Source organism: Ammodytes marinus (assembly GCF_949987685.1).
Source record: "Ammodytes marinus genome assembly, chromosome: 23".
NCBI lineage: Eukaryota > Metazoa > Chordata > Actinopteri > Uranoscopiformes > Ammodytidae > Ammodytes > Ammodytes marinus.
In genome coordinates this window covers 501,862-526,030 of record NC_137227.1, presented here as the reverse complement: position 1 = coordinate 526,030, position 24,169 = coordinate 501,862, and the positions used below count along the sequence as shown (strand labels likewise).

Sequence of the window (24,169 nt, the reverse complement as noted above, 5' to 3'; positions counted from 1 at the left end):
TTAACCTGGATATACACAGAGGAGCATCAGACCGGTGCGTATGTTCACCTATGCACTACAGCCACCGCGTGGTTACAAACGGGACTGGTACGCGCGTGGCTGATGCAGATTTCCACGGCCTGCAAGTTGATGAAAGTGATTTGAGAAGCAGAGGAAGCCTTGTGCGTTTTTTTCTTTCTTGTTCTCAACTTGCTAATTATTTCTTTCTCTTTTTACGGCGCAGGCCACTACATCGCTGCACGCAACACCAGCGCTCGCCGAGGACGCACCTCCAACTCTCCATCTCCATCTGCGTGTGCGTGTGCGTGTGTGTGTGTGTGTGTGTGTGTGTGTGTGTGTGTTTACTTAGTCAGTCAGTCAGTCAGTCAGTCAGTCTGTCTGTCTGTCTGTCTGTCTGTCTAATAGTGACCCCCCAGCACGCCGTTTAAAGGGAAGAAAAGAGTCAACGAATCACAAGGAGAAGAAGGATGCAACAGTTGATCTGCCCGAGTTGTTGCACAGTTTCCTTGTTTGCGTGGAGACAGACAGCCGCGCGCACACGGAGGATGGTGGGTTTGATTCTTGTGGCGTCTGTCAGATAAAGCTTTAAAATAATTTTAAAACAGAAAAGATCGGAGCGGTCGTGGACCCCCCGCCCCCTTCTCTCTCTCTCTGAAAAGCAACAAATATATGGACATTTAGGCTGACGTGCACTTGGAGGGACTTCACGCGCGGCTGGTATGGAGTTGAAGAAGTGGGGGTTTCGGATGATCTGCTGCGGCGGCGAGTAGCAGCGCCAGCAAAACATGCATCGGATTCTGCAGAGGAGGCGAGTGCGCAGGCTGCGGGTCGTCTGGGCTTCTCTGGCCCTGGTGGCGCTGTCTATGGCCGCGTGCAGCGCGTTGTTCACGGCGTGGACCTGGCGGCAGACGCGGGACCTGTCGCAGTCATTCAAGATCCTGCAGGACCGACTGGAGCAGGTTTGTATAATTCTTTAGACAGCAATCGAGCCTGCAAACACCCCCCTCACACCTCTCCTCTCTTCTCCGAATAGCATATAATATTTACTCTCCTGCAACTTTTTACAAAACTTCGTGTTCAGTTATGTAACTTTTTCGTGGCACGAATAATCTTCGCGGGAGGTGCATGGAAATTTGCAATCCCGCACTTCTTTTACCACCTCTCCCCTTTACACATACTCTATTCTGCTGCACCATGTATTTTTACATGGGTTCGTTTAGAAAGCTGCACGACTAAGTTTTAAGTTTAAGTTTTTCCTCATGAGTGCAGTGCAGTCGAGTTGTGTGGAGTTGCTGCTTATTTCTGTGTCCAACCAACTCTCTCTCTCTCTCTCTCTCTCTCTCTCTCTCTCTCTCTCTCTCTCTCTCTCTCTCTCTCTCTGCTCCCCCCGCCATGTTTAATTACTCTGGTGCCAGTTGTGCTCCAGTTTTATCTCAATTTACTGGAAAGCCTCAACTATTTGGCATGCGATCACTTTGTTCCCAACTGGCTGCACACACTGGCTCAGGCGTGATACAGGCCACATGATAAAAGACTACGGCAAGTGTCAATCCTGCTACACCTCAAATACTCAGGTCACAATCTGAGTTGCATTTACAGAAAACACTCACTAGATCTTTTTTTTTTGCACTATAGCAGCAACGTTTATACTGAGGGACGAGGTTGCATCACAAGGCACAAGTTATTTCTCTAAGAGCAGCCAAGAGGAGCTGATGGAAATTCTTCTGGTCTCGAGTTCAGTTGTTTCCAAAACCTAGGTTTTCACTGGAATTGAGATCATGGGGACAGGTTGGCTGTGTATCATGTTGACAGACCTGCTCGAACGGAGGCTTATACACACACACACACACACACACACACACACACACACACACACACACCAAAAATTGGACACGTGGAGTGTTGATGCTGGAGCTTTTCCCAAGGGGCCCCCGTTCTTGTCCATTTGACCGTTAGCCAACTCCTGATGAGAGCCAGTGAGTTGAACGTCTGGAGAGCGACTCGCTGCCTCCATTTCCACAGTAGCAGTAAATTTTAACATACCTTCTCCGTCAGCTACTTCTCCTTTTACTTCATATAGACCTCCGTCAGTCATTCAAGGCTTAAAGCTTTTGCTGGCTCGACAATAAGTAAAAAGAAAAGAAAAAATGCATTTCTTTTGGAAAAGGGAGTTAAGACATGTGAGGAATGCAAAGCACTAAAAACATGCAATAGGTGTCGCAACCTGGTCTCCAGAGGAAGTGGTGGGCCGCCTAATTCTAAAACGGCTAGCATGGCAACAAGGGCAGGATACTGGGAAAAGACATGCCTGTTTATGTGGCTGCCTGGCTGAAAGAGTCTGTGGCTGTTTGGGATGGGTGCCAGAAAAAAGTCATAATAAACTTATTAGACATTTGATAATAGCGCTTTCTTTTTCTTTTCTTTTCACAGGTCAATACACAGAGGAAGGCCATTGTTCAGCTAATTCTGGAGAAGAGAGAGCTGCTAGTGGGGCACAGAGTGAAGAGAGATGGTATTGAAACAAATCCCACGGATGCATTTTCTCAACTTTAACACTACTGGCACGTAGATGTTTTTGTGCAAATCGCCAAAGACACAATACATAACCAACTGCAGTTGTGTGTTTCTTTTGTGGGGGGTGTGCGGGGCGGGGGGATGGAAGAACATTTAACACAAACGCCAGCCACTCATGGCCCACACGCCACTATGGTCAGGCCTAGCGGGCCCGCAGGCACTACCCGCTGCTAAAAGTTGACACAGGAAGAAGTAGGCAGCTGGTCAGACCTGAAATTACAGGTCTGACCACAACGGCCTCGGAGCCCTACGAGCCCAGAACACCAGCTGGCATGGGAGTGAGGCCCTTGTTGCACGCTTTCAGGCAGGGAAGTTGACTTCCCTCAAGTCCTCCTACAGAGCACACGACTGACACAGCTATGATTTGTTGTGAAAGCGGTGATATTTGATGACCTATCATTGCAGCATTTATAGCCCACTGCTTGCGTCACCGTCATGGGGCTGCTTGATTGTTTCGCATTTTGTCCGAGAGTGAACCCTAAGGCGCTTTTGTGGACTAATGTCCAAACTTGACAAAAGGGTTCGTTTAGAAAGCTGCACGTCTAGCCAAGATATCTCTATTGATAGTCAGCAGACTACTGGCTTTTATTATTTGGTAACAGATATCTGACTTTATGCTCCAAAGCGTATTAAACAGTGTCAAGAAAATTCATGGCTATCAGTGAAAGAGAGAAAAAGCAAAGCAAAAAGGGCCAAACAGCTTTTTCCAGTTTGTGGAAAGTTGACCACCGTAGAGCAGGACACTGCTGTTATGTTCTCTCTTGATGACTGACAGCTTAAGTCAGGAAACTCGGGCCCAGCCTGAGGGGCTTTGCACTCGCCCATGGCAATTCCTAAGTCTACAGGGTTCACCCACCTGTGAGTTATTTTAGCAGGGGCCTAATATTCCTGTGTATGATTGCGGCGGTTGGGGGGGCAATACAGCGAAGCATAAAGTATGTATTTCACAGTTCATTTATACAGCATTGGAGCTGTATCTGTGTTTTCAAATCGCTCCCCGTAGGCCCGGATCCCTCAGCTAAAATTAACCTTTCAAGAGGGAAAAGGAGCAGTCATTCTGCAGCCTTTCAGTGTTGCATTTATTATATTGTATTTATCCAAGCAGGGGCTGTAGCTGTGGGTCAGGCCAAAGACCTTTTTCCCTGCACTTAATTTCTCTTATTTGACGTTCTCAGCTTCTCTTAGGCTACATTTAATGCTTTCACTCCCCCCCTTGACTCCTATTCTATTACAGTCACTCTCTCTCTCTCTCTCTCTCTCTCTCTCTCTCTCTCTCTCTCTCTCTCTCTCTCTCTCTCTCTCTCTCTCTCTCTCTCTCTCTCTCTCTCTCTCTCTCTCTCACACACACACACACACACATACACACACACACACACACACACACAGAGAGAGCTCTCCATCCTCCTTCACTCCATCTCGCTCCTTCTTCTCTGTATCCTGTATATTCTAGATGACTGCGAACAGCTGGCACTAAGATTAGCCCCCACAGATTAAAGAAAAGGCCGAAAGGTGCGAAAATAACAGTTTGAGGAAATATAGAAATATATCAAAGCACGTGATAGGAAATCAATTGTCCATCTGCTATCCGCATAAAAAGAAAAGACAGTTTGAATCTTAAAGGTCACATATTATGCTAAATGCACTTTTTAAATGTGTTCTAACATATCCATGGGTCCACGGTGTGCCTAGAGACTGCCAAAATATAAAAAAATAACAATTTCTCCTTTTCTCACTCTCCCCCTTTCTGAACCCCCCACCCCTCCCCCCCCAATATACTCCAGTCAGAATTCTCGCCGACTATTACGTAATAGTCGGCACAGCCACATCCCCATATTTTCTTTATATGTCCATGCTTCCCCCCCAGAAACGTCCACCGTGCACTAGTCTATGATGACCCCCCCCCCCCCCTCCTCTTTTCATATTGGTCCACGGCCCGAGATACGATGGAAAATTTTCCCCGCTAAGCGACAAGATGCCCTTAGTACAGCCTGAATGTTACATACACCAACACAGAATGCTTTTGCTCATACTCCACTAATTTATCTTAACCACAGCAGTCTATTAATGCCTCGTTTTTAATAACACAACGGATAGGAAGCTACCTGTGCTTTTTTTTAAACGGTGAAACTAAAATAATAGTTTTTATTGGTAGTTTTGCCTGACTGGTGTATAGCTATTAGCTTTGGGACAAGCAACCAGCTATGGCTTAGCTCCGGGTAAACACTGTGTTCACAGTCACGCAGTGTCTCTCTAGTATCGCGAGAGCACGGCAGAGACGGTGGGAGAGCCCCATGGACATATAAAGAAAGCCCGGCAGAGAGGTGGGAGGGGCCAGCCAGATCGCACAAATATAGGTCATCCTGAGACCAGAGGACAATCAGGGTATAGAGGCTTGCTACAATAAATGATCTGAACGGGGTTTTCAGCAAACATCTAAAAAAATAAGTATTAGGGACTACTTAGACCATATAAAATTGACAGCAAAGTGCATAATATGTGAGCTTTAATGGCCGCAAATTAACACACCATGCTATTAGACACATACAGATGGGAGTGATTGTTTTATCAAAAGAAGCCACAGATGCATTTTCTCTCTTACTCAAACTCATATTCTGTCTCTTCTTTGCCTCCCGAAAAAAAGGGGCGACAGTACGAGGGAGGAATGGAAATGGAAAGAAAGCGGCGTCTCATTTTGAGAGTAAGTGGCCTGGCAGATCCTTTATAGCCATCTCGTGTAGCATCTGTTGAAGTGGTTTCAATCATATAACCCTACACGATTACACTCGTAAAATCTTAATTGACTTTCCCCTTTTTCTCTCCCTCTTACGATTACTTTTCCACCAGTAACCAAAGTCTCCTCGCAGCAAGGTAAGAGTCGTAAAAAATGAAGGACAGTGGATCTGTGGAAGTTTTGTTTGTGAGATGAGTAACCTTGGTACTGTGTGTGTGTGTGTGCGTGCGTGCGTGCGTGCGTGCGTGCGTGCGTGCGTGCGTGCGTGCTTGTGTGTGTGTGTGTGTGTGTGTGTGTGTGTGTGTGTGCGTGTGTGTGACAGTGGGAGAGGGCGGTGTGATAAAGGGTTGGGAAGAGAGGACGTTGAATATGAGCAAAGCGGTGAGGTACAACAGGGACCAAGGCACCTTCACTGTGGAGAAAGCGGGCGTCTACTTCCTGTTCTGCCAGGTGAGTTATGTTTTTTTTTTTCTGTTGGGAGTTGTCATTAATGAACAGCTTTGAACTACAAACTGGCTCCCAACTACCCTGACATCCTTTTTGGTCATCATCTCACATTCCCCACTTTCTTATGAAGGTATTATGTAGCAAAAGTCTTTAGCACACGTTACTACAGATTTTGAATGCGTACACTTAAGTCACAAATGTGTAACAGTACATTTGAAGTCGTAAATATTTATTTTGCATGTGTACACTAAAGTCACAAATGTGTAACAGTAAATTTGAAGTCGTATATATTTTTTGCACCATTGTAAACACAAATTAGGGGCTACCAGTTCACAAGTCCTTTGTTACAGGTGTACAAATCATATTCTGTGCATCACAACTTCAAAGAGTAAAAAAATGTCCTCACAAATAAAATGATATAGAACGCTATGTTGATTCAGCATTTTAATGAGCGAGCACAAGTCTATCGCTACAACTGCTCGAATCTGCTCCTACAAGTCTCAGCTCTGGGTTTTCTTGCAGGTAGTTTTGCAACATGTCTAGGTGCTACATGTGTAGCAAAAGTGATTTGTACCCGTAGACCCAGAGCGTTTGTGGGCAGGACAACATTGTCGCATAATCCAATGAAAGCGCTGGTCGGGACCCGTGACGTCGGCATGTGAACAGACGAAGGAAAAGCCTGTTTCCTTTGTCTCTTTTCACCAGAAAATATAGGAAACGAGTGATAAAAACTACCAAAACAACTACCATAACAGAGAGAGGAAAGCCCGTTTGTGGGAGTACATTGAGACGACACTTAATTATATATTTATTCTCCGTATTTTCTCTATGGATTGTTGTGGACAGGCCCCTTACTACCAAAAATGATTTCCTCTGTCTTCACTGAATTTATAATAAGGAAATTCTTAAAGAATGTTTTAAACAAAAACATGCCTGCTGCTGCCTCGGACGACACTCCAGGGGCCTGTTTCAGGAAGCGGGTTTCAAGGCAACTCAGAGTTTGTTCGCTCTGAGTTAGTGGAAACTCTTGGTTTTCCGTTTCAGGAAGCAGGTTTAGTCCGTTAATGCAGGAACTCACGCCGTGAGTCTAACCTGCTGCCGGAAAGGTGGTTAGACCTACTCTGAGTTTGTTGTCGTGTTATGCTGCAGCTCCGACTGAAGTGTCACAACGCGTCCCTGTACAGTTTTTTTATTTTATAATAATATTTTTATTATTTTCTTAAACAAAACAATCACAGACAACATATACATACACCACAAGACAAGGGGGGGAGGGGTGCAGATCCATACTTTTAAATAAATTCATTTAAATGTCTAGTTTCTTAAGTTCATACTTATAAAGTTCCAGGGTCCTTCTTTACCACAGTCATGGTCATTGAGAGCTGATGCTGCTCGCTCCATTGACAGGAGGTCTAAAAAGTCCTTCAGCCAATTTTCAATGCTAAAGCAATTGGGTTTACGTATATCTTCCAATTTATCAAAATAATTTGCTTCGCTGACAGGAAAGCCAAGGCTATAATGCGTTGGGTGACTGTTGATTCAATGTTTTTGACTCTACTGCCTAGAAGGCAAGTTAATGGGCAGAGTGGTATTCTCACATTCAAGAAAGAAGACAAATTATAAATAACACATTTCCAAAAACACTGTACTGCGGGGCACTGCCACAATTGATGTATCAATGTTCCAGCCTCTCCACAACCATGCCAACACAAATGAGAGAGGGAATTGTCCATTTTATTTAATCAGCTTGGTCTTATATAAGCCCTGTGCAAAATTTTTAATTGAAGAATTTTATATCTTACACATTTGGATAGGGTTGTAGTGTTTTTTGTTACAGTATCCCACTGTGCATTACTCAAGGATATGCCCAAGTCCTGCTCCCATTTGTGTTGGATAGAGGATAGGTTATCAAAGGATGCAGTGGTCAACAACTCATACAACCTTGACACTGTTCACTTTCCTGATGCAATCTCCCTCAGTTTTATATCCAACTCTTTATCCTGGATCTCTACTGTGGGTTGAAATAAGTAACCCCAAAATAGATTTTAATTGTAATTATGCAAAAAAGTCGACATCTTTTAAATCATATTGTGTTTTTAAGACATTAAAGGGTACCATATACCCATCCTTCACTCTCTGACCCACTTGGTTTATACCTCTTTGTTGCCACGATTTGTTTGTTAATGTTTTACCACCAGCTTTTAATACAGGGTCACTCCATATAGGGCATGATGGTAAGTATGCTCCATTGAAGGGGAGACGTTTCTGGATAATTTTCACAACCTCACAGGAACATTTTATTAGAGGATTGACTATTTTCAAGTTGGTTTTAGGGTAATACCATAAAGCGGTTAGGGAGAGGGATTTGTCTTGGTTGGCTAAAATGTTTTCGTCAACCCATTTCCAACTCCCTAACTCACTCTGTCCTGTATAGGCCCACAACAAAGGAAACCTAGCATTGTAGGCAAGGTAATAAGAATAAACATCTGGGACTCCCAATCCACCTCTTTTCCTCTGTCTGGTTAATCTTTTGTAACTGATTCTTGGTTTGTTATTACTCCACAAGAAATCTGTGAATAATATATTAATTTCTTTGAACCAGTAAAGCGGGAATTTAAGAGGAATTGCTGATATAAGAAATATTAATCTAGGTAAAATATTCATTTTAAGCACTTCTGCTCTGACCCATAATGAAATGGGTAGAACTGTCCATCTCTTAATGTCCTCCTTAATTGTTTTAAGGAGGAGAGGGCCATTTAAATCAAAAATATCCTCAATGGGAGTCTTAATGTTGATTCCTAGATATCTCATCCATTGAATGGGGGCTGAACCCAGATGTGAAGGAAAGGTCATAGTATTTAATGGGATGGCTTCACTCTTATTAAAATTCACCTTATACCCTGAAAACTTCCCAAATACCTCAATTAATTTCATCACTTGCGGGATTGACTGATGTGGTTGTGATAATGTTAATAACAAATCATCCGCAAATAAATTAGCTTTAAAATCATGACCCCCAATCTGGATACCAGTGATTTTCCTCTCTGCTCGGATAGCACATACTAGAGGTTCTAAGGCCAAAATGAAGAGTGATGGTGAGGCAGGACAACCCTGCTGGGTAGATCTTAGAAGTTGGAAAGGTTCGGATACAGTTCCATTAGTTCTAATTGAAGAACTAGGGTTGTTATAGAGGGCCTTCACCCAGTTAATAATAATTGGTCCAAAACCAAATTTTTACATAACATGAAACAAATAATGCCACTCTACCCTGTCAAAGGCTTTCTCAGCATCCAGCGATATGGCTATTGCTGGATGCTGTAGAGTGCTAGCTGTCGCCATTACCTGGAGGAGTCCCTGTACAGTTTTACAGTTTTTCACAATTGTTTAAACACATTTTTTGGAACATCAGACACAATGTGCACAATCTGAAACTAATTTACCAACTGCTTAACCAATTCTGCTGAACTCCAAACACATTTCCTGCCTTAGACTCATATTCTCATTCCAAAACACACATTTTTCACAACATTAAACACAATTCTCTATATCTTGCACACTCTTCCTGAATTCTCTCTCATGGTACTCACACATAACACACTGCCAATCAAATTTCTAAACTCAAAAGGCTTTTGTGCAGTTAGCTATAGAAGGGTCAGAGATGAGCTCCTGTTTGCTGTGATTTACAGTAGACTGCACATTTTGGTACAAATGCAGTTTTTGCCTAATACTGTAAACACTAAAAGTGACTGCTATCACCACAGCATCACAACCTCAAACTTTTGTAACCATGCCCTAAACCAAAGCACCAACCCGATACATGATAAAACACGATATATGCTTTGCACTGTTTGAAATTTTTCAACACACTTCTTGAAAAAAAATTACAGTTTTTCCACAATTGCTTGAACACATTTCCTGATAGACTACGGTACCTCACTTTTTCAAAACACAAATCTCAAAACTCAAACACAAAATGCAAAATCCTTCACCTCTCTTGCAAAAGCACACTTTACCCTCAAAACAGTGTTAACTCTTCACTAAATGGTGTTTTCTTTTCAAATGACAAACACATACATCATATGACTAGACATTTCTAGCACTCATTGAACACTGGTGTGCAGAATGGAAAACACTATAGTATAAATGCAAACCACTATATGAATGCTTTATCAGTAGAATTATGCCTTTGCATGTTCATACATTTTCACCTACAGTAACAGCAAATACTTTAGACTGATTGGTATTCTGTGTTACTGTAGGTGAAAGTGTATGAACATGCAAAGGCATAATTCTACTGATAAAGCATTCATATAGTAGTTTGCATTTATACTATAGTGTTTTCCATTCTGCACACCAGTGTTCACTGAGTGCTAGAAATGTCTAGTCATATGATGTATGTGTTTGTCATTTGAAAAGAAAACACCATTTAGTGAAGAGTTAACACTGTTTTGAGGGTAAAGTGTGCTTTTGCAAGAGAGGTGCAATTTGTGTTTGAGTTTTGAGATTTGTGTTTAGGGTTTTGAAAAAGTGAGGTAGTCTATCAGGAAATGTGTTTAAGCAATTGTGAAAAACTGTAAGCAAAGTCACTCCATAGAAATCTCCATCAGGATGTTTTTATCATGTTCTGATGATTTTATGTTTGATCGATCATTTAGTCTGATCAGCAGCCTATTTCTCAGCCCTTATGTCGTTCGGCAGCCACCTAACACACCGTGAATATGCTCTGCATTCAGATTAATAAAAAAATATGGAGTATGGAGAAGAATTAACGGGGATATTATCTCATAACTCTGGTCTAATCACCTCGGCAATTCAGAAAAAAACGGCGCAAAAATGTTTGTCAAGAGAATCATTACGCTTCTGTACGAGAAGCAATAGTCTATTTTAAAAAAGTACGCATATCAGCAGCAGCAAAAGTATTGAGCTGGCGCGGCACAAAATTGCTGACAGTGTTTTATATATTCGCTGTATAATATGTAGGCAAGCTATAATCATGTCCGGTGAACAGACTGTCGCTTCTTTTAAATGGGGAGTGAAATAGGCTACTTTAACGTCAGACAAATTAAGCAAAATTTTTCATTGTATAAGCCTAATTGATTTATTAACAAATCTATGTTCCTCAAGTAATCACAGTTTTTCCACCTGACAGAAATCTGTTCAGTGGCACAGATGTATGAAAACAAAAAGAAAATAGATAAGCCTACAACACAAATAGGTATATTAATCTGAAAGTAGAGCATGTTCATGGTGTGTTAGGTGGCCGCCGAATGACACAAGGGCTGAGAACTAGGCTATACCAATTTTGTGCATGTTCTCAGATTATGAAACACGGGCGTGCAAATGTGTTTTACACCAACTGCACTGCAATGATTGTAGCAAAAGTGTCAAGTGCATGACTCTTTGAAATTGTGATGCACAGAATAGGATTTGTGCACCTGTAACAAAGGACTTGTGAACTCGTAGCCCCTATTTTGTGTTTACAATGGTAAAAAAAAATTACGACTTCAAATTTACTGTTACACATTTGTGACTTTAGTGTACACATTAGGGCCCGACCGATTTAATCGGCCGATTATAGCACCTCTCCGAAAAATCATCAATTTGACTAAAAGGGACGATTTTTTGCAGATTTTTTATTTTTCAAATTCAAGCAATCAAGTTGAGTGAAATGCATTGCTGCCCCGGAGGTAGCCTACATGAATATCAGTACAGTTATAGCCTTAACAGCAGCAGCAGGTGTGTTGTAATACATTGGATTAATTCACACTTGACAGTTCCCCCTGACACCAATAGCAGAGCCATTGGTCATCTCTTGACTGTTAATAGTAATTGATAGAATTTATATAGTGCTTTATTGGCGGTCATTCAAAGACACTTTACATCATACATATAGAAAATGTACTATATATTTACTTTATTTTACTTACAGAAAAAGAAAACAAAATACAGACAAATTAAAGATAAGGTTTGGAGTGGAGTCAGGTGTCATTATGCTTTCTTTAAGAGGGGAGTTTTGAGTTTACTTTTGAATGAGTTTATTTAGTCTGAGATGCTGATGTTTGGAGGGAGGGAGTTCCAAAGGGTTGTGTGCAGTTAAATAAAATGCTTAAAGGGGACATATTATGCAAAATCTTGGTTTTAAAGGTGTATTTCCAAGGTCTACTAGAAAAGGTTTTCATGGTTTATTGTTCAAAAAACCCAATAGTTTTCTACCATTTCCCATTTCTTCATCGCCTTTTCCAGCCTTCTCTGCCCTCTATCTCAAAAGGTAGGTTTTGACAGCTTACCCCCCTTCGCACAAATACTAGTCTGCTCTGACTGGTCAGATCTACATGGGCGTGCATGCACCGCCCTGCTCATTTACTCTATACCTACCTACATGGGCATGGCACACGCCCAGCTGTCAGTTTTGTTTACTTTTGGCCAATGCAGCATGGAGACCAATGTAAACATGTTTAGCTTCATTTCTACCACAAATATCGGCACACTAACCAGTTCTAAACTAAAAGATGTACAACTGAACCTGTTCAGACAGGAGTCTGAGCTGAAAACTGTGAAAATGGCATCAAGATTTCTGATTTCCCTGACATTATCCTCAGGTAAATACTGTTTAATTATGTCACAGTCAATAACATAATTTGAGCTAAGTATTTATGCATAAACTCTCTAAACTGGTAACATACACCCTGTTTTACGTTTGTCTTTACAGGTCTGTGGAATGATCTACAGCCCAGTGGAGTGAAAAAGCTTTGGTTGTGAACCGATACTGAGTTGACATGTAAAAATGTACAGTAACCATAATGGAAAAGAATGTATCCTGAATCATGTCAAGATTCACTGGAAAGACATTATCTTTTGTAAAATGTATGGTTGAAATAATTATGCTTTAGGTTTGTCAGAGCTGCAAATTATCTCACAACATTTCAATATCTAGTAGATAATGTATCATTTGTATTGTGATCACTCATTCATAATAAAGTTACCGTTAAAAAATGTATTGTGTTGCTTACTGTCACTGTTTGCTACCTGTAGTAAAGGATTACTTGAAACTCACATTTTCATCTCGCTGAAGATTTTCTCTGATAAAACAGTATCATTACATTTTAAAAAGACCAAAAACATCCTTAAAAATAAAGCAGTTTATTCATAGCCAGTGGAATGAAAATATGAAGTGTACATATCAAACAGAAGCAAAGCCATAACTTTTATGTAACTGTCCAGTTGTTGTTGGGCCCTGAAGAAGACCACCTGTCCCACCCAGTGAACACATCCTCCTCTGAAGGAACGGATAGTGTGACGGTCTTGGTGGCTCCATCAGGTCACTCAGACACCTGTAAAACATGGCACATTCAATGTTACATCATGTAGCCTAGCTGACATGTATAGGCCTACATCATACATCTGTTATGGCAAAGCTACAACAAATTCAGTATAGCCCTGGCTCAATAAGCAAGTTCTGAGTGATACTGTGTGCTTTTTGAAATATAATGGACAGGAAACAAACACCAGCAGAGACAACTTACAGTATTCCTGTCTATGTGTACATTACACTGGAGATCATGTAATAGGCCTACTGCTGCTTGTACTACAGGTTTATTTTGCTTAAAAAAAACGGCACTTTGTCCCGCACAAACGTAGTCTTTGTCCCACATCTGGTGAATTGGGATCTGGTCACCCTAACTACACACTGTCCGCAGACTTATTGCGGTGTGTACTTGAGCTATACAGTCAGACAGCTAGCAGGTAACAGGATGAAGCTATTAAAAAAATACTCTTCAGTTTCCAACACACCCTACAGTTTCACCGTCTGTTTTTCACTCAGGGGCCGTCACGGCAGGACTAACGTGAGCTCACAAAAGAGCCAAATAACTGTCACTGCAAAAGACTCACAGCTCTAACCGTTAGCATAAAGCTAACGGTAAAGCTAGCGGGCGCTAATGCTAACGACTAAACCCCGCATTCTCTCATTTCAGTCGGTGTTAGTTATTATAGGAGGGATAAAATAAAGCATATTACAGACATTGAACTAACAAACGGACAGAATTATTTTTAAAATAGGACTACTTACATTTCGGACGGATGGTGTCTCTCAGTCTTCCTGGCACAGTCTCCTCCACACTCCAGTAAAAAGGCTTTGATCACACTAACAGATTGCAAACCTTTGCTGGAGATAGCCTAACAAAAAATGAAGTAAATCCATTCAGCCCTAGTGTGCTTCGAGGCTGGGGTGTGATGGTAGCTTGAGGTTGAGCTCACACTGCTTGCTTCTCCTCTGTTGTTGCATGAGCGAGTGGAGGCTCAGCCAGGTGTGTGTGGTTACCAACGGGGCGTCTTGATTTGCCAATCAACTGCCGAGTTTCTGGTGAGCTTTCCCGTGGGAGTATTTATGATAATGAAACCGACCGATTTCGTCATCAGTCGGTGTTTTTTGGGAGAAACCTTCAAATCCCCCCTTTTTCGAAATAAGTGTCCCAGAAGAAACTGACATATTTGTCTTTTTGAAGCTTGTGTGTGCTGGTAGGGACGCCAATAACCTAAACAGTGTGCCCAAACACCGGCAATGTTTGGTTTTTCATAATATGTCCCCTTTAATGTCTGAGTTTAAAAAGGCGTCATGACACTTTAGTCATATTTGTAACACTTTATTTTTTTTAGATAATGCATATTTCAATTAATTATAAGTTCCTGTACACCTATCGACAGTAACAAGTATTTATATATATTTAAGGGTTCAAAAAAGTACATTATTTCAATATATATTTTGTGGATTAAAAAAATAATAATCGGCCAATTTAATCGTAATCGTAATTTTTCTCTGAAAATAATCGTGAAAATGCATTCAAAAATCCATATCGGTCGGGCCCTAGTACGCATTAAAAATCTACAGTTACATGTGCTTAAGACTTTTGCTACAATAATACGTTCATACTTTCTGTTCTGAGACTCCACCTGAGAGATAAACTAATCAATGCTTTGTATTAACTATGGATCAAACAAACAACCTAAAGATCACACCGAGAAGTTTAGCATCTTTCAACTAATTGTTTTGGTTCTCAAGGCCTGCAACTTTGACATTTTGGTTGACTCTCACAGTTCTCATCTGCAGGGCTTTGTGTAAAAACTGTTTTATAATCCTCAAAGTGTAATGTATTGAAGGAGGCATGGTTTTGTTTTCATTAGCAAAACGGAGTTGGCAATGGAATAAAACATATTTTTTGCTTTTAACAAGAGTTTTGAGGTGCATTTTAAACAGCATGCAGTTTTAATGTGATTATACCTTCGACCTTGATTTTATTTTTTTATTTTTTTTAACAAATTTTTATTATTTTCCAAACAAACAAGACAAACAAACAACAACAACGAAAACATAACAGAGACACACAAACCCCCACCCCCCCACCCCTCCCACCCACAGGACAGGAAAACAGATCATACACTACAACAATAATTTGACACTTTCTGCGGCATCAACTAAAATGTTCAAGTTCTTTGTTTTTGCACCATGAAATTTTCCCACTGATTGTTCCATGTTGAGAATGTCCAGAAAGGCAAGCAACCATTGTTGTCTGTACAAAGAATGTGGGGCCTTCCAACGTAATGCAACCATTTTCTTTGCTGCCGTTAGACCGGCCATCCACACTCGCCTTTGTTGGAAGGAAAAACCTAGAATAGAATCATCATTCAAAATAAGAACCAAAGGAGAACAGGGTACAGTGCATTCCATGATAACTGACAGACAAGAAGAGACACATTTCCAAAATTTGAAAACTTCAGGACATTCCCAAATCATATGAATAAAAGTGCCCGGAAGACCCTGGGTGCAAAGTGTGCAGTTCGGGGAGTGTCTGGCTTTCATCAAAAATAATTTCCGGGGCGTACAGTAAGATCTCCAGACAAAATTATAATGTGTCATCTGATGGTTAGGGTTTCTAGAAGAAATTAAAATATTGGACCAGACTCTAGGCCAATTTATAGAAGAATGAATTAAAGATAAGTCCTTCCTCCATTTGTTATCAATTGGCAAAGGATTGAGTGTTGCCTTTATCAACATGAAATATAATTTTGAGACCAGACCTCGGGTAGCAATGCATGAATATATACAATGTATTGGATGTGTTGGTAACTCTTGCCCCCAGGGGATTCTTAAGGTATTTAGAGCAGAACGCAACTGCAAATAAAAGAAAAAGGACGACGTTGGTACATTGAACTGCTGCTGAATGTCATGAAATGAGCCAAGATTTAAGTCTTTTGTGATATCAGAAATGATATGGATCCCTCTATCAGACCAGTAAGGAAATGAGACAGGCCGACCTCCAAGTCGTAAGTCATAATTATGAAATAAAGGAAAATGCTGATGAATTTTTATGTTGCTCTTGGTGTGCTTGCTCACCAGGCGCCAGACTGAAATTAAATGTGAGATTATTGGCCCAAATTTAAGGTTACAGAATTTAAGAGGAATATTACAATGTACTACATCTTGTAGTCTATGTGGATACACCAGTTTTTCCTCTATCGAGCGCCAAGAGACAGAAATATCACTGTTCAACCAAGAGTGCAGGGGGCGAAGGGTAAAAGCCCAAAAATAAAATTTGAAATTAGGGAGATTTTGGCCGCCTGCACATTTTCCCCTTTGCAAAGTGGAAAATTTAATTCGAGGGCGTTTGGCATTCCAAATAAATTTAGTTAACAGTGAATTCAGCCTATCCCAGTATCCCACTGGAGGTGGCAGAGGAATCATAGAACTGAAAAAGTTTATCCGAGGGAGAACATTCATTTTAATTATAGAAAACCTTGACTGAATAGAGGTTGGTATTTTAATCCATCTCTCCAAATCTGATTCCACAGCTCTAAAAATAGAATTAAAATAGTTTTTAGTTATTGTATTAACTGAAGAATATATTTGAATACCTAAATAACGGAAATGTTTGACAAATGGGATCCCAGAGATCTCTTTGGAATTACACATAGCTTCATTCAGGGGAAGTAGGGCTGATTTTGACCTTGACCTTTGACCTTGATTTTAACCCTGGATCAAATTCATATTTGCAACTACAGTGATTAAGCAGCCACACCTTTTTTTCTCTCTCCACGTATTCTTACCTAGTGCAGCTTTTTAAAATACTTTGCTGTGTAAATGTAAATGTAAATGTGTCATGTATTTTAGAGAAGGGAATATCAGGTTTTGTGTAATCTCATTTAGCCAGACTTCAGTCTTGTCAACTTGAGTCTTGGTCTGGAGAAAATCTAAGTGAAGAAAAAAAAGAAAGAATGAAAGAAAGTTCTGAGGCAGTCTGGTTTATTTTAAAGATTTGATTAGAAACAAGTTCTCCCAGTGTTTCTGACCTCTCTTAATGAGCCCTCCACCTTCTGTGTGTTTCCCCAGGTGTTGTTCAACGAGCAGCAGTCCCAGTATGTGAAGCTGGATGTGGTGACCAGTGGTCAGAGACCCCAGAAGCTGCAATGCATGGAGGGTTACGGGACAACCCCATCCGCCGGGCCGCACCCTTTCCACTTCCTGAAACCCTGCCAGGTGTCAGGCCTCCTGCGCCTGGACAAAGGCACTGAACTGCAGACCATCACAGGCTCCTCCTTCAGACTCCACAGTGTGGGCAACCCATCAGCCTCGCCTCACATCTTCAGCATCTTCAAAGTCAACTGAGGCTATGGAGTGTCTTAAGTTACATAAAGTCATCAGAGAACAACAAAATTAACTTGTTTTTGTGTGGATAAGAATTTTTTTTCTACGTCGGGAAACAACCGTAAAGCAGTCAAGAGGGCAGCACCGTGCCTCAGCCGCTTCCCGAAGACGTTTAAAACCTGACATCTGTGGAAGTTGTGGATTTTTTTTTCTCCTGGACAGCCGTGCTCTGTTGGAACGCAAAACACAGACTTTTGGATTAAAACCAAGACCCAAATTGGACGAAATGCCTCGATGAATGTCTGCCGAGAGAACAGATGTGATGGAAGCTGTTCTGTAGATAAAGGAGCATTGTATAAAAAAGACAATACAGATTTTAATTTTAGCCTTTGTATCCTCCTGTGATAAATTGTGCTTACACTCCCTTTATAAGACTATTGGTAAAGCTGCACAAGCACCTTCCACTCTTTTTTATCACCGGTCCCTCAAAAAGCTGGGTCTGCAAGTGTCAGCTCTCGACACTATGGAAAGCCCACGAGTTGTCATCGATATTTAAGTGTCAATTTTTAACAATAGGCTTCTTTATACTTATTTTATGATCTTTTCAATGCAGCGTGTGTCTTGAGTGTGAGATTACCGCTAGACCTTTTTGTTTCTTTTAGTAGTGTCTTTTTAGACATATCAAGTTAGGGAGCTGGCAAAGAGAGGGGAACATTTTCAATCCGTGTGAATTAATTTTTTGTTTTTCTAAAGTTAAATATGATTGTAAGGATTTTTTTATGTACAGTACTGTCAGAAAAGTATTTGCAAGTCATACAGTTTCGTCATCATGCTAGCTTGCTCACGATGACAATGCTAACATGCTGATGTTTTAGCAGGTGTAACGTTGAACACTCACCATCTTACTTAGTGCGTTAGCATGCTAAACCTTTGCTAATAAGCAATCAAACATGGTAATATCAATGTGTATTGCACATATTACATTTTTTGACATGATCACCAAAGTTATTAGGATCCATCAAAGAGTAGTTGAGATATTTCATTCAGGATCATGAGTTGTGGACTGACCCTTCTGTGACTCAAATTGAAGCAGTAGCTTATAAATAAAAAGTTAGTCCCAAACAATGCAGAGTGCTTAAAAAATTTGCTCCAAAGGGGCCAGGAAATGACTGTGCTAGCCAATCTGGGTAATACACACATCTTGATAACGGTGCATCCAACAGCTACAAGGTTTGTCATCATGTTAATATCTTGATTTACGTTCCTCTGTGTTTCTAAGTCCCATCGACATATACTTCTTTATTTTTATGTCCATGAAAAATGAAACTCCTTCCATTCTCTCATATGCTGCTGCTTTTCTGTAATAGTCCCTGCTACAATGCAAACCGTGTGTATTTCTAGCAGTGGGTTTCAGCACTCCCACTCTTGTTTATAAGTAGTTTTTGTGGACGGACCGCATTGGTTTTCTCCTCGGCACTTTACTGCAGTGGACGTAAGGTTTTTTAATTGGAGCCAAAACATTCATGTTTTCAAATGGAAAAAAAAAGTCAGAAGTTTGAATGTTATATGGTTATATTCTGTTTGGTTTCCTCATCAATTTCCTCTTTCCCTTTGTCTCACTCACTCACCCACCCATCCACCACCCTGTACACATCATGTTTCCTCTTCAGCACCGAACGCATCCACGCACACACACACACACACACACACACACACACACACACACACACACACACAAACAAACCAAATCCCCTGAGTGTGTCCTCTGCACACACAGACACATCAGCAATCGTCTACATTTTCACTTCCTGAATCTGAACCTGAATCACATAGCTGCTTCGAGGGAAAACATGCCTTGTCCCTCAACACACACACACACACACACACACACACACACACACACACACACACACACACACACACACACACACACACACACACACACACACACACACACACACACACACACACACACACTTCCCTGCCCCGATTCCTATTTTTCTGAATACCGATGTTCCTTGAAAATTCTTGTGAAGTTTTGTGAAGAAGTTCACTGTAAGGATACATATGACTCATGTTGAATAAACTTTCTTTTTGGGGGGGAAATGTTATATGAGTAAGATTAAACAGCTTGAGTGTGACAAAATGTTAGCCTGGTGCTACCAGACCATCGTACTTCATTTCATTTGTACAGAAGGTCTGGAACTGCTGTAATTGGCAAACGTTCACTCACTTGGAGGCGGGTGTCTGTTGAAGTTTAAAACTATTGGATCTGCTCAGTGCCACTCTGGATTAGCCAACCAATCGCATAACGTTTGGTCGTGCCGTACGTCATGAGCCGACTTCTGACGGTGCGTTCCAGTTGTACAGGGAACTCGGAAATTTCCGACTTCACTACATATTGTAGTCTACGGATCTACCGGGACCTGGCAACGGTAACTTGCTAAAGCCTAACGTTTAGTTATTTGGATGAGAAAGGTTGTAGGCGTCCATACTTTCCCGAGCAGATGCACTGGAACACAGACAGGTCGGAACTCGGAACTACCAAGTCGGAAATTTACGAGTTCCGAGTATAAAGGAACGCAGCATTCAACTGAAACTGGAGCGCGACTTCGACGTCATCGTTCTCAGCCACTCGCTCTGTTCGCTGATTGGACAACCAAAACTCTGGACGAGCAGAATCCCACTATTACGCCCCATCCCCAGACTGACTACTGAAGGGAAAATGAAATTTGGGCAGAAGTAGATGGGCGGGCGGAGCCAGGCTAACAAAATGTACATACAACACGTTTTTTTTTAATTCTACAAATTTTCTCTTTAGAATAAAGTTCAAATGTATTTATTTACATATAAGTCATTGCTACACTTGTAATGACAAACCCACAAATCATTATAACTGCACTTCCTGTCAGCTCTTTTAGCGTGTTTAGGCTAATTGTTTTGACCGGGTTAGGGTACAAAAGTGTAATCTGCTTTTGATTTGAAAACTTTTTGTTCACACTTATAGCTCTCCTCCAGCCATGGAGAAGCTGGTCTGATACATTAGACTGTTACATTAACTGCCCAGTACCCAAATAGTAGGCTGGTGAAATTAGCAACAGTGAACATAGTGGAGCATTTGGCAGTTAAAGAAGTAGATATTCTCCAGCTTTAGGTGGCGATACTGGAGACCCAAAACCACTAAAAGCAGAGTGAATAATAATTCATAAAAATAAATGCTAATATTACGCGATGTTAGCCTGTTGTATAAATGCTATCACATTAGCCATAACGACATTATTTTGCTTATGTCGTTGCACCTGAGTGGCCCAAAAAAGTAGTCAAAGGAATGTAAACGTTTTTATGACATGACAACAATGTAAAGCTAGTGCAAACTATAATAATTACCCTGACACTTAATCAGTTTAAAAAAGTAGTTCAAACACTGCAAAGGACACTTGTAAACTTCATCAAATGTATTAGCATTTCAAGGATTATTACAGGCTCTTAAAGTAACTAGTATTTACCACAAGCAATTTTATTCTAAGTATAATGTTTATTTCTTGCAACAATATACATACAGTATATTTTATATATACACTCACCGGCCACTTTATTAGGAACAGCTGTTCAATTGCTTGTAAAAACAAATAGCTAATCAGCCAATCATGATGGTGCATGGCAGGATCGATCCATGCTTTCATGTTGTTGACGCAAAATTCTGACCCTACCATCTGAACTTCGCAACTAAAATCGACTCAGATCAGGCAAGATTTTTCCAATCTTCTATTGTCCAATTTAGCCTGTGCGAATTGTAGCCTCAGTTTCCTGTTCTTACTGTAGCTGACATGAGTGGCACCCCATGGGGTTTTATGTAGGGCCCGACCGATATGGATTTTTGAGTGCCGATGCTGATTATTTTCAGAGAAAAATTACGAAAACGATTAAATCTGCAGATTTTTTTTTTTTTAAATCCCCAAAATATATATTGAAATAAATTACTTTTTTGAACCCTTAAATATATATAAATACTTGTTACTGTCGATAGGTGTACAGGAACATATTATTAATTGAAATATGCATTATCTAAAAAAAATAAAGTGTTACAAATATGTCTAAAGTGACATGACGCCTTTTTAAACTCAGACATTAAGCATTTTATTTAACTGCACCCAACCCTTTGGAACTCCCTCCCTCCAAACATCAGCATCTCAGACTAAATAAACTCATTCAAAAGTAAACTCAAAACTCACCTCTTTAAGAAAGCAAAATGACACCTGACTCCACTCCAAACCTTATATTTAATTTGTCTGTATTTTGTTTTCTTTTTCTATAATTAAAATGTTCTATATGTATGATGTAAAGTGTCTTTGAATGACCTCCAATAAAGCACTATATAAATTCTATCAATTACTATTTACAGTCAAGAGATGACCAATGACTCTGCTATTGGTGTCAGGGGGAACTGTCAAGTGTGAATTAATCCAATGTATTAAAACACACCTGCTGCTGCTGTTAATAGGCTATAACTGTACTGATATTCATGTAGGCTACCTCCGGGGCAGCAATGCATTTCACTCAACTCGATTGCTTGAATTAAAAAAATAAAATAAAAAATCTGCAAAAAATCGGCCATTTTGCCGATTTTTCTGAGATGTGCTATAATCGGTCGGGCCCTAGTTTTATGCTGCTGTAGCCCATCTGCTTCAAGGTTGGTCGTTTTGTGCGTTCAGAGATGGTATTCTGCATACCCTGGTTGTAACGAGTGGTTATTAAAGGCCTACTGGTTGGAATATGAAGGTGTATTGAACTCGGAGATCCTATTTAGTATAAATGTGCAAAACATTTTTAAATCGGATCATCTTAGCCTGAGAAAAGGCAGAAAGAGTGTTTTATGGTCTCACTGTCTAACCCAGCGTTACTCATAGCGCGGCTTGCGAGCCGCATGCGGCTCGCCAAGCTTCTATGTGCGGCTCGCATGGCAGTAAAAAAATACTGTGATATGTTCATGCAGTTAATAGAGATATTTCATAAAACCATTAAAAACAAGCAGATCTATAACATTAAAACTATTAAACTAACGTGGCTGCTCTCATACAAATAAGTAATAAAAGAATAAGTCAACAACGACATTACAAGGTGGAAATACAGACTAGAAAATATATTTAAACTTGCTCAGCCGTACGCTGACTGACAGCTGGGTTGCCAGATTTGCGGTTTTCATGCATTACAAAGGAGAATGTGCTCTTGGATAAATTGGGCTACTGTGGGGGACAAAAATAACTCACGGTCAATAAAAATATGTTATGCATGCCGTCTATCACAAGCATGCTCACGAACATGGAATATATTAAATAATTTGCAAAAAAATAGATCTCGTTTTATATCGCTAAATTGGAGGACACTAACAACCTGGCAACCATACGCACGGTACCGCAACAACGCTAGCTTGGATGCGATTTCAACATTTATAAGGACTGAAAGTGATTGAACATGTGCTGAAAATTGATAGATTTCTAGTCATAACCAGTTGGGCATCAGGACAGATAAAAAGCACCACAAACGAGGAAAATTAAGTGTTTTGGCTAACCTGCATTGTGTATGTTCACTTTGATCAGACAGGGTTCCCAATTATTATTCTGAATTATTCCAGAAAAATAATAGGCTGCTAAACAGCTCACATAGGACACAGTTGAATTAGCCTCTTAATTTTCCTCTCATAGTGCACCAGATTGATGCATTTACCTTTGAAAGGTAAAACAAAATATATTCCAGGGGGGTATTTTATGAACACACCCATGTTGATTGAATATGTCATTCATAATTTTTTTTTTTACAAATATTTGAATAAAAAGTAGGATACTAATTTATTCTTCAATAGCTTTGATGTTATGTGACCCAGTGTCTCCAAATTATTCCAGATAATAGTACACAGTCAAACAACTCTTAATTTTCCTCCAAAAGTGCACCAGATTGATGCATTCTGGGTTAAAAGGTACCAAATTTTCTTCCGGGGGAGCATGCCCCCGGACCCCCCTAAGGACTGAGTTCCCTCAGTTTCACAAAATTCTGTGGGAAACACTGGTTCAAGAATGACATATTAATAAGCAGGCATGCTTATGTATGACTGGATTTATAGCTTTTGATACTTTGCGGTAAAAATGGCTCTCCTGCTGACTTTGTCCTGTCAGTGCGGCTCTCCTGAAAAAAATAGTGAATACCACTGGTCTAACCCTACAGTTTCCTTCTTGTGACATCACAGTAAGGGTTAGGATTAACAGGACAGCTGGGCCAAGGGAAGACTAAGGGAACACTGAGGGAAGAAAAACCTCATTCATTATATTATAATAGTTATTTTATAATGATAGAATGCTGGTCCCGTATAGGTGAAGTATTCCTTTAAGTACCGGCCCTCAAGTATTGAGGGCCCGCAATTACTGTTCTTTGTTTATTCTTCCATGAAATTTTTCTAGCTGCTACTCCTCCCACACCGTTACACGCAGACATGCAAAAATTTCACAGAACGTGCGTCCCCACCCCACGGTAGGGTGACCAGATGTCCCGCTTTGTGCGGGACAGTCACCCATTTCCATTACTTTTCACACGTCCCGCAAATTGAGACGTTGTCCCGCATTGTTATTGACAGTGAGCCCCCCTTTAAATGCATGTTTTATAATCTGGCATTTATAGCTGTGAGGAGACAGAAGTCTCCGTTTATGTGTGTGTGTGGGTGTGCGTCTCTCCGTTTGTCTGTGTGTGTGTCTCCGTTTGTGTGTAACGCGCCGCCGGGGCTGCTGGGC

General features: G+C 40.7%; 1 protein-coding gene across 1 annotated transcript; it reads left to right on the top strand.

Moving 5' to 3' along the window:
- Positions 1-427: 427 nt before the first annotated feature.
- On the top strand, positions 428-19,496 carry tnfsf12 (TNF superfamily member 12). Its single transcript, XM_080052537.1, has 6 exons — positions 428-959; positions 2,431-2,512; positions 5,216-5,272; positions 5,419-5,442; positions 5,628-5,755; positions 17,136-19,496. The coding sequence occupies exons 1-6, from the start codon at positions 786-788 to the stop codon at positions 17,409-17,411; spliced, it is 741 nt and encodes a 246-aa protein (XP_079908663.1). The 5' UTR covers positions 428-785; the 3' UTR covers positions 17,412-19,496.
- The last annotated feature ends 4,673 nt before the right edge of the window (positions 19,497-24,169 follow it).

What these genes read in the sequence shown, in the direction of transcription:
- tnfsf12 (XM_080052537.1), top strand. Translation starts at nt 786, where the DNA reads ATGCATCGGATTCTGCAGAGGAGGCGAGTGCGCAGGCTGCGGGTCGTC. An exon ending in GCACAGAGTGAAGAGAGATG is followed by an intron (nt 2,513 to 5,215) that starts GTATTGAAACAA and finishes CCCGAAAAAAAG; the next exon opens with GGGCGACAGTACGAGGGAGG. An exon ending in AGCGGCGTCTCATTTTGAGA is followed by an intron (nt 5,273 to 5,418) that starts GTAAGTGGCCTG and finishes CTTTTCCACCAG; the next exon opens with TAACCAAAGTCTCCTCGCAG.